Below are 11,186 nucleotides of genomic sequence, written 5' to 3' on the forward strand. Positions count from 1 at the left end.
ATACTACAATATACATTATGTATTCCACCGGAATCCACTGGCAATCAAGCAATGGATTCTGTCGGATACGGAACATAATCCATTGTTAAATCCATCGAAGGATTCTGATGGATACCAGTGTAATCCATTATATATATATTTCAGGATACTGCTGGATTCTCATGTGTAATCCACTGTATATATTTCAGGATACTGCTGGATTCTCTAATTTATAGAGAATCAAGAGACCAGTACTTTTGCCTTCTTTGATTGCATAATAATGGGAGGGACAGTTGCCGCATATATTCATACTTATGCTTAACCAATTTTTGCATATCCAACATTGGCTTCCAGGGAATTGGGGGTCCTCATATGGCAGCATTGCTTTTTAGCTTTTGTGTCATGTATTTCTGCTAATCCACAAATCACACATACACACACAGACACAGACACAGACACAGACACACACACATATATATATATATATATATATATATATATATATATATATACACACATATATATATATATATATATATATATATATATATATATATATATATATATATATATATATATATATATATATATATATATATATATATATTCAAACTAACACATTACCAACACAATATGTACTCATTTTACAAGTGAAGACACCAACGTGATGATGCAGCTTATAGTAAAATAGAGTACAGATTGCATCTGAAAACTACAACTGCAATTGAGATACACAAAATCAAGTTCACTGTAAATGAGTTCTTCTTTATTCAAAAAGAATGTGTAAATGTTAGTAAAAATAGACAAAGGCACGATAAAGCATTAAGGAAACAGCACTGATTAACCCTTTGAGCGCCAAAGTCAATTTTTGTCACCCTTGTAAACTACATCTCTGCTAATTTTTTTCAGATTTTAGCCAAAATTTTGATAAAAAACTGTGGCATCTGAAAACTACAACTGCAATTTAGATACACAAAATCAAGTTCACTGTAAATGAGTTCTTCTTCGTTCAAAAAGAACGTGTAAATGTTAGTAAAAATAGACAAAAGGCAAGATAAAGCATTAAGGAAACTGCAATGATTAACCCTTTGAGCGCCAAAGTCAATTTTTGTCACCCTTGTAAACTACATCTATGTTATTTTTTTCAGATCTTTGCAAAAATTTTGATAAAAAACTGTGGCATCTGAAAACTACAACTGCAATTTAGATACACAAAATCAAGTTCACTGTAAATGAGTTCTTCTTCATTCAAAAAGAATGTGTAAATGTTAGTAAAAATAAACAAAGGCAAGATAAAGCATTAAGGAAACTGCACTGATTAACTGTTTAAGCGCCAAAGTCAATTTTTGTCACCCTTGTAAACTACACCTTTGTTCATTTTTTCAGATTTTTGCCAAAATTTTGATAGCAAACTGTGGCCAATGAAAAATTGTGTTCATCTGGTCCAAAATTATCAGAAAAATTACAGAAAAGTTCATAAAAATTGGTAAAATGTTGCGCCATAATTTTGGTTGGAAAAATACAGCACACAAAAGGATAATAAAATACACCAAAATAAAAAATTCAGAACAATATACAGATTGTTGATCAACTGTTGATGGACGGAGTGATGATGAATACTTACTTCATCAAAAAAGCTATGAGTCACTGTTCTGTCTGACAAATTCAGCACTGAACTGTTTTTTTGGAGGTGGCCTCTCACTGGCCCTGCCATACTTTCTCCGCAGAATGTAGTCTCTTGAATGAGAATCATTCAGCATTCTCTGATTTAATGTGTCTATAAAGTCATTGAGTTTATCAGATCGCCAAGAAGGCCTGGAGGCAATTATCTTTAGATCTGGCAGGACCTCCTCATCAGACATCAGGTCTGCAGTGACATCGTTCCAGAAGTCCTTCTCATCTCCATGGATCATTGTGCTTCTCCTCTTTAAAATCTGTCGGTAGAAATGATAAACGATGGTTATTTTCAATAATGCAAAGAGTAATACTTATAGGTCACTGTCATAACTAACAATATGGTACAGTTGATATTTTAAGAACAACTCTGGTTTCATGACTTGTTACTGATTTGAACATCATTATGTTGCCTTCCATTCCACCTATGCTTAGGAACATAAGTAAATTCATGTTTCATTTTAACATAGGCATCCTTGTCCAAATACCTTTGAGCACATCAAGTACAGTAAGTTTTGCTTTGCTACATTTTATTTTATTAGTACATTTTTAGTATTATTGTGACAAAATTGTTGACTTTATGTATCTAATACTAGAAGTAGATTATGCCAACTGTGCAACTCCCCCCCCCCATACTACAAATATCACATAATTCTTTCTGATTTATACCAACAGAGATTCCCTAATAAAGCCAGGCATAGCTCTCATGTATAGAAAAAACTGTAGACTACTAAAAATAAAAATGAATATTTTGAAACATACTTTTAAGGAAACTCTCATTGTCAATTACCATTGCAAATTATTTTTAAATATTATGCATTATTGAGAGGAGATATAATTTTTTATGTAATTTTCAAGAAATTAAATAACCAGCCATACAGAAAAGTTTGAAGTGAAACAGAGATACTTAAAGCACCTGTCTAGTCAAAAAGATATTGATTTGTTTCTATTGACAGGGCTAAGGCAATGTTCATGTTAACTGTCAACAAAGACAGGCCACCTCAGTGACTCATTTGTTTGATTTGAATTGTGTGAAATTTGTAGTACATGCATACTGTTATTTCTATCGCTTTTAAATTTTGATTTTGAAACTTTCACTCTAACTCTCAATATGTACTTTTAATGGATAATAATAGATAATTTTATTTATACTTTGTATCATTGTTAGTATATTAAACAGAAAAAGTTCTAAAAATGTCAACCTCCTATGGTAAAAATCACAAAGAAGCCATATTAAGCCATAATTAAGCCATATTATCTCTAAAATATTACTCTGTATGGCCTTGGCAACAGACTAGGTCTGTCTAATTCACGCAAAGTGTTTTTGCTGGTGGAAACCATATTTTGGTTGCAAGGCAAAATTATTTTATTGTAAAAAATTTGTATGTTCTTCATCAATATTTGACAATTTTCTGTGGCCATAATTTGGGAAGAACTTTTGCCTGAATCACTCTAAATTTCAAATCATGATATAAAAAATGATCTGAAACAATACAGCTAATGTACCTTTAAAGCTAGTTACACCTTCTGTTATACTTTAATGGAAAATGATGTCTTAAGGGCACAAAGTTGCTCGTTCTGGAAATGCATTTGGTTATTTCAGTTTCAGTTGAAAATCATTATGTTGGTGTTCTCACTGAAATATACTCATTCATCACTTGTTATAATTCACCCTACACATGGCCATAACATGTGAATTCTACTTTAATAAAATTTTGGTACATACTGAAAATTAAATGATGGAAGTAATCATGCACTGTGGTCTTCACTAGGTGTGAGATAAAATGTGACAATCAGAGATTGAACCACTTTAAGTTAAGGGAACAACATACAGTGTTCTTCCCATAATAATTAAAGAATATCGGCCAAAATCCATCAATTTAGGGGAAAAATTAGTCGATACTGTATAAGAAATTCCTGGAGAGAACATACATAATAAATCAAAAGAAACCTACCCAAACTAATGCCAAGATATATGTGGCTCTGACCATTTAATGAATAAAAAAGTTTGTCAGATGCAAGGTCTACCTCTCTTGCAACATATACATACTGGAATAACACAAATGTGAACATTTGTTTTTTGTTTGGGAGAGGGGTGTAAGCATGTATCTTTCTAATAACACTTGCACATTTTCCATTTAACTATAGGATAAAACAACAAACCTTGTGCAGACGACTTCTCTTTCTTCTTCTAACTTTCTGGTTTACTCCAAAATCAGTGTTTTCCGATTCTCTAAACTTGACACGGTCGGTGTCAAATCTTCTTTTTACTGCCACTGAGGAGGAGAAAAAATTGTAAGCTTGAATAAGCATTTTTACAAGGCAAAAACAAAATTATTTGTGGTAGTCTGGTTTTACAAGGATGATAATGAGAAATAAGTTTACTGGACTGAATGCTAATCTTGGTTGAACTACATAGCAGTGTGTTACAGTCAGCTGGCAGGTCATGTCTTTTAGACTCCTCATCATGATTTGTTGACTCCCCATGAAGGCAGCTGAGCAAAACATGCAAGAGACCAACACTCGATGATCAATTATAGGGCGCCTTATAGCATGGCTGTCACAATATATCACAATACATAATATTGACAAACTTTCTTGTTATTCATAACTCAAATAATTTTCCAGCCACAACCACAAAAAAACTTATCATTTCTTGTCATTCCAAAATAGAGCATGTGTACTTTGATCGAACTCTGACAAGCTGTTTTTGAGAAGATTTTTATCTTTTTAGACTAAAATTGGCAAAATTCGCCCCAAAATATATTCTTGCATATATCAGCACAGGCTGATAAAATCTCACTCATATTATCCCATATTTTGTGCTTATAGAATCTGACACCTGATTTGAGAGAAAATGGTTTTTGACCATAAAACATTAAGAATAGCTCCATTAACACCAATGTGCAACTTTCACCACGATTTCAACAAACTGAAAAAATACCGCAATTATATGGTGTCGCTCAAATTTGATCAGAATTGTTACATACCAAAGATCAACAATAAGTGTTATTTCTATCTGTTCAGTGCAGGAAAATTATACGTTGATGTTATGACAATTTCTGCACAGAACAACCAGAAAAACAACAAGAAATATTTAAACCAGAAAATTAAGAATGACAAAAGAAAATAAGGTCTGAAACTTTAGGTACTGAAGGTCAACTTTAGCAACATGCATAGCAGAGAATTTTTTAACCATGGATGTACAAAAATAGACATCCAAGGTTTCAGCAGATCTGTTAATATGTCACAGTTCATAAACAATGACAGGAAATGACCAATTAGCTGTTTGAGTTACTGCTACTACTCCCAAACATAACAGGTACCCTGCATACAAATAGGTTAAAGGTCAAAATCCTCTTATTCAGATGTGTGGGCTGATTCAGTTCACTGCCACCACTCCTGCACATTTGCAGGATTTCCCTTTTTCTTACCTCATTTGCACATTTTTGACACTGACGTGTTCATTTGAACAAATTCACATCTCAACCCCTACATCTACCTGTACACCAAATACTGAGACGGTAGCTTTGGCAGTATGGGAACCTTTGTGTGTGACGGACATACATCCGCACATACATACCCACAAATATACAGACATACAGATGCCACCGACTCATCATATAAGCTCGTTTAGGTATTTATATATAAAACCAAATATGAGCTAAAAACGACATCCCAACCAACCTGCCCACAAAATTTAAAACTGAAAGTATTCAGTTGAGTAGTTTCTGAGAAGCGTTTCTAAAATTGACCAAAAATGGCAAAAATTGCCATAAAAATATAATACTAGTATTGTATCATAGACCCTCAAGAAATATCAGCACAATTTCATTACATACTAATGATATCATCCCTGGGAACATACAAACCAACTTTCACAGCAATCTGACAAGACCTTTCACAGAAAATGATTTTTGACCAAAAATTGGTTAAAATGGCCCCTAAATACAAATATGCAGATATTACCACAATTTTAACAAACTTGACAAAGGTTATTCCTGGGAAGCTGCATACAAAATTTCAACTTGACCAGTCGTTTCAGAGAAGACGACAAATGTTGAATGATGACATCCAGCTATCTGCAGTTAGAGCTAATTCTATTGTGAAACATACAGAGGCATTAAAAGTTTTTTTTTTCCAAACTAGAAAGAGTGCCTGTTTGCATGTGAGCATAGCAATTAATTAACATAAAGGACATTCTTTGTTGACCTTCTATCTGAGAATGTTGAGTTCATGGCAACTATGTTGTGCCTCTAACTACTCATTGCTTTCCAATAGTTTAGAGAATTTATGTGAGCGTGCATCTGGATGTTGAAAATTCAATTAATGCTGTGCCTGTAAATGAGCCTCTGGCCTTGTCCATGGAATACAAATTTAAAAAATTTATCCTAGCCACTGGTACTGCTGTCTGTTGGATTTAAATGTATGGTTTTGAGGATTGTCACAGCAAGAACATTTTTACAGATTTGAAAAAACTTATAGGGCCATAGGAAGGTAGCATTTATGTACCTGCCAATGATTAAACTCAATGCAAGTCCTGTACCATTTTGCTTCACAACAAAAAGTTGCATGTCTCAGTATTGCATGACAAATAGAACAACACACTGTCATTTCTAAAAGATCTTTTCTTTTATTAGATTTTTCTTTACTTTGATATTGTGAATGCAATTTCTAACTTTGTAATAATGTACACTAACTGTAATATGTAATGTACAATTTAACCCTTTTCCTGCCAAGTCCATATTTCACCACCAGGTCAAGGTGGTTAAAATTAATGAAACACAACATATTCTATATGGTGTGTTTTAACATAATATTGTATATTTGAAGGCTGTTGAAAACACAAATACTGTAAACTTGATTTTTTTGGGACTAAAGATGCTATAACATACCAAGCCAAGTTGGTGAAAATACGTAATGTTTTGACTCAATACCGCTTTTTATTGACTTGGCTGATTGGGAAGTGATACTGTCTGGCAGGAAAAGGGTTAATGGCAACAATGCTCATTCAGCTCACATACAAGTGGCTTTTAGTCACATGAAATTACTTACAGCTATACTCCTGGGATGAATAGGTATCCTGGTATTTCTCTGTGATGATTTCAGTAAGCTTCCTCCTCACTGCAGCATTGTCAGTGTTCTCCCTAGGCCCTTCAAGCATCACGTCTCCGTGACGCTTGCCTTGGTCGCCGTGACGCTTGCTACAATGCCGTGACGCTTCAGATTTTTCCCGACACCTTGATTGACAGCCCCACTTGACAGCTCAGTGTATTCATTAGTATGGGACATCTGCCAAAACTACCCTTATCAACATTGTTTTTAGTCCTGAATACACTTTTTCATGTCGACTGACGAGTTTACATTAATCAATTGACACGTACATAGGTGTTGAAAAACACCGGCCGAGCGGCACATCAGTGCGGCCGCGACTTTGATCATGTGGTTTGAGCGCCGTGTCAATGGCCATTTATCAAGTTACGTGGGAGACTACAGTGACGTCGATGCCGTGAAAATGCTGGTGGTCAAAGCTATCGGTCAAAATTGCAACCCTCAATAAAGGTTTATAAGGTGTCTATACCTGATGACGGTTAGTCTACATGAAATCTCCATGGCAGTATTACCAATGTGCATTTGTATTTTAATTATTTTTCTGTTCTTGTTGTTGAGACAAACGGTGAAAGTATCAGAGCAGGAGAACGGTAGAGTTCGTGGGCTGCACACGTTACGTTTGCGTCATATTACGCTACGCTGACTTGACCTAGTTTCTCGATGTTGGGGTCACTGTCATTTTACAAGTTTTTTGGCTAATCGTGCAATCGTTCTTTTGCATTCTTGTCGTCTTTTTTTTTTATTTCGCGCAAAGTTTTTAAAAATATGAGTTTGGATTAACTTTTTGGTCGCGAAGTGTTGTCTACAGTGCCATGTGACGTAAAAAGGTCAGGCGATTTCCAAGATGGCGGTCGAAGTGTGGGCTTTGAGCGTTTCGCGCTGTTTTCAAGTTCAGGTGTCGTTCAGGTTCGCTAAGGAGGCAAGTTACTGAAACGACAGAGGTTTCATAAATTTTGATGACGATCATTCGTGTAAATACGTCTGAATTTTCTGTTATGGTAAACCGTAACAGTCCCTCTCTATTCATTGGGACCGTGACCGTAATGTGCTCAAAAACTTGCTGGGACGCTGGGGTACACAGCCCTGATTGTGTGGCTTCGTTGCTCTGTATAATTTCGTAAACAATTAAGTGACGCAATGTTTCATCGCAAATGTTTCTCCATGCAATGAGAGTACGAGTTGAATTTTTACAACTGAAGTTGGACTGCTGAAGAAAGCAAGATGTGACCGTTCAGTTTTCATGTATGAAATTATTGCACTTTATGGTGCCACCTGTAATTTAAACTTAATTGTTTATTCCCCTGATATGTATGTTCATGCAACAATGTTTAAGTAAATAAAAGGCATATTAAATGACTACAATTTGCAGTTACTGTATTTGTGTTTATGTATTTAAATATATGTTAATGCATGCAAATTAATTATGTAAATTTTATGCAAATTTCCGACATGCTTGCCCTTGATCCTAGGGAGAACACTGCAGCATTGTGTCTTGATGTGATCCTAAAATAATACAAATGAGCCAATTTTCCATAAACTTAAATTCACAATTAATATATGTCAAATCTACACATTTTACCTTACTCAAATCCTCATAGTATTTGATTGCACCCAATGGAAATAAAGATGTCAAAGACATATTTCTCCTTTGAGATTAGTAAATTCTGAAAAAGAAGTATTTTAGCTCCCATCCTATTTCTCAGCTAATTATGCTAATATGCGTTGAAGTTTGCTTATTTAACATGCTGCTAATCATAACTTTCATGAAATACTTACTGTAATCAAGATGTTTTTAAACTACAATAACAAAACACTAATTGTAATGAAAAGCAAAAATCACTAATGTTACGCAGCTAATTCAAAGTGTTTTCTAGTATTGTAATGTATTGTAGGATGGTAAAGCTGCACTATGAGCTACACCTAAACAGGTCTCCCACAGCTAACAAATCCTTTTCAACCAATCATTACTGTTGATAATACCAGAAAAACTATACAAACAAAAAATATATTACCTTTCTTCTGGCTTGAATGAAAATTCCTCTTGTTGCGTCAGATTCTTCAAAGCTATCTGTAATGAATGTAGATAATTGTCATTACTGATCTTGAATGTGATATGTGATGCAAAGCAAAGGGACCATGACATCACCAGCACCTAAAATTTAAGCTTTGGATGTAGAGCTTGTCCATATTTGCACAATTTTGGAAACAAATCTTGAAATTACTGATACAAAATTCTTAGGGGTAAAATTTGGATCTCATGGATGAAAGTGTAACACACAGCTGATGAAAATAATTGAATGTCTAACGATAAGTAGCTACAATGAAAGTTGTTGCAGTCGCTAGCCTGAATGACTATGTCTGCCACGGTACTGCTACCAGGCCCTATAGGTAAATTTCAATCCAATTTTGCCAAGATCAACGTCACACTAAATCGCTCGAGTTGAAGGTTTTCACCTTACCTATGGCAAGAATAAGAAAATCCCCTGATTGAATCTTAGTAATAAAAACGTCAGACACCAGAAATTTGGTCCAAAGTGTCCTCCTTCCCTTAAAAGTACCAATAGATCAACCAAGTTTCCATGAAAGATTCAACTTTTCTGCCATCTTGGCTGGCAAGAGTGCTGAGGAGTTTGATGGAAACTTGGTTGAGATATTGGTATTTTTAATGGCAGTAGACCTTCATGACTAGAATTTCGCTTTCATTCAAAACCATGAAAACAAATTCAAAAATCAATTGAAAGGGAAGTTTTCAACAGATATTATCTGCTGTTAAGTAATAAAACTATAAGCTGCAACTAACTCTACCCTAAATAGGTGCAGTGTCCTCATAAGAGTAATTATATGCTCTATAATTTTTCATAAAAGTAGGAACTCATTATCATAACAATTACATGTTCTCTTATGCAAATTAGTTACTTTTCTATCAGAAAACGCTGGGGACAACACTGAGGTGTGCACTTTTCTGCTGCACAAAGTGCTGAAAGCACAAGCAAATTTATTCCACTGAGAGTGGTAAAACTTCAAGGGTACAAAATTTCGAATTTTACCAATTGCATGGCTGTCAGAAGCAAAACTGAAAAACATGTACTTACACTGAGTTCCCCAGGAGTCCTTAGATTCCCTTGTGGTCGAGTAGCTGCCTGTCTGTATTGAGAACAAACTTGATCAAATTTCTGCTCAATATGATCTAAAAACATGCTTTGATCATCTTTGATCAGGTCCAACGCATCCTCAACCTTCTTTGATAATTCAGCAAATCGGCGGGTACATTCATTGTGATTACATCCTGGGGGAGAATAGAAATGCTGTTTTAATTAATGTGGAGTTATACTTAAATATAAAAATTGCACAATCACCATGATTAGTTTTCATTTTATGTCAAAGGGGTCAGGAAAACGGCTTTTCCTGATGATCTAGGGGTCTGGTAAATTTGAATTTTTTTCTGTAGGAAGCATGACCTAAGGTCTTAAGATTTTGTAAATAAAATCGCGTGCGGTCACGTGACTTTGGCCGCCATATTGGATTTTTGAAAAATACCCATTTAATCTTTAAAAATCTTCTTCTCAAGAACCAAAACACCGTTTGAGCTGAAATTTTACTCATGTCATCCTTAGAGTGATCTCTTTCAAGTTTGCGAATAACATTTCGATCGGTCACATGATTTGGGCCGCCATCTTGGATTTTGCGAAAATCGCAATTTAATCTCCAAAAACTTTTTCTCATGAACCAAAACACCGTTTGAGCTGAAATTTTACTCATGTCATCCTTAGAGTGATCTCTTTCATGTTTGCAAATATCATTTCGATCGATCGCGTGATTTGGCCGCCATATTGGATTTTGCGAAAATCGCAATTTAATCTTCAAAAATCTTCTACTCAAGAACCAAAACACTGTTTGAGCTGAAATTTTACTCATGTCATCCTTAGAATTATCTCTTTCAAGTTTGCGAAAAAGATTTCGATCGGTCACGTGATTTGGCCGCCATCTTGGATTTTTTAAAATACCCATTTAATCATTAAAAATCTTCTTCTCAAGAACCAAAACACCGTTTTAGCTGAAATTTTACTCATTGTCATCCTTAGAGTGATCTCTTTCAAGTTTGCAAATAACATTTGGATCGGTCACGTGATTTGGCCGCCATATTGGATTTTGCAAAAATCGCAATTTAATCTTCAAAATCTTCTTCTCATGAATCAAAACACATTTGAGCTGAAATTTTACTCATGTCATCCTCAGAGTGATCTCTTTCAAGTTTGCGAAAAAGATTTTCGATCGGTCGCGTGATTTGGCCGCCATATTGCATTTTGCTAAAATCGGATTTAATCTCTAAGAATCTTCTCCTCCAGAACCAACACACCGATTTGACTGAAATTTGACATGTAACATCTTAGGTGTGATCTCTTTCAAGTTTGCGAAAGGCG

At 34.9% G+C, this 11,186-nt stretch overlaps 1 protein-coding gene across 1 annotated transcript; it reads right to left on the reverse strand.

The window, feature by feature from the left end:
• Positions 1 to 723: 723 nt before the first annotated feature.
• Positions 724 to 10,072, reverse strand: LOC139126144 (uncharacterized protein C14orf93-like). Its single transcript, XM_070692194.1, has 6 exons — positions 9,858 to 10,072; positions 8,778 to 8,833; positions 8,241 to 8,268; positions 6,709 to 6,775; positions 3,817 to 3,929; positions 724 to 1,913 (listed from the first exon to the last, which is right to left on the reverse strand). Exons 1-6 carry the CDS (start codon positions 9,960 to 9,962, stop codon positions 1,617 to 1,619), a joined length of 666 nt encoding a protein of 221 aa, XP_070548295.1. The 5' UTR covers positions 9,963 to 10,072; the 3' UTR covers positions 724 to 1,616.
• Between the last annotated feature and the right edge of the window lie 1,114 nt (positions 10,073 to 11,186).

Source organism: Ptychodera flava (assembly GCF_041260155.1).
Source record: "Ptychodera flava strain L36383 chromosome 3 unlocalized genomic scaffold, AS_Pfla_20210202 Scaffold_26__1_contigs__length_13983176_pilon, whole genome shotgun sequence".
Taxonomy (NCBI): Eukaryota; Metazoa; Hemichordata; class Enteropneusta; family Ptychoderidae; genus Ptychodera; species Ptychodera flava.

What these genes read in the sequence shown, in the direction of transcription:
- LOC139126144 (XM_070692194.1), bottom strand. Translation starts at nt 9,962, where the DNA reads ATGTTTTTAGATCATATTGAGCAGAAATTTGATCAAGTTTGTTCTCAA. An exon ending in TTCATCCCAGGAGTATAGCT is followed by an intron (nt 3,930 to 6,708) that starts GTAAGTAATTTC and finishes TCTCCTCCTCAG; the next exon opens with TGGCAGTAAAAAGAAGATTT. An exon ending in AGAGAAGTCGTCTGCACAAG is followed by an intron (nt 1,914 to 3,816) that starts GTTTGTTGTTTT and finishes TTCTACCGACAG; the next exon opens with ATTTTAAAGAGGAGAAGCAC.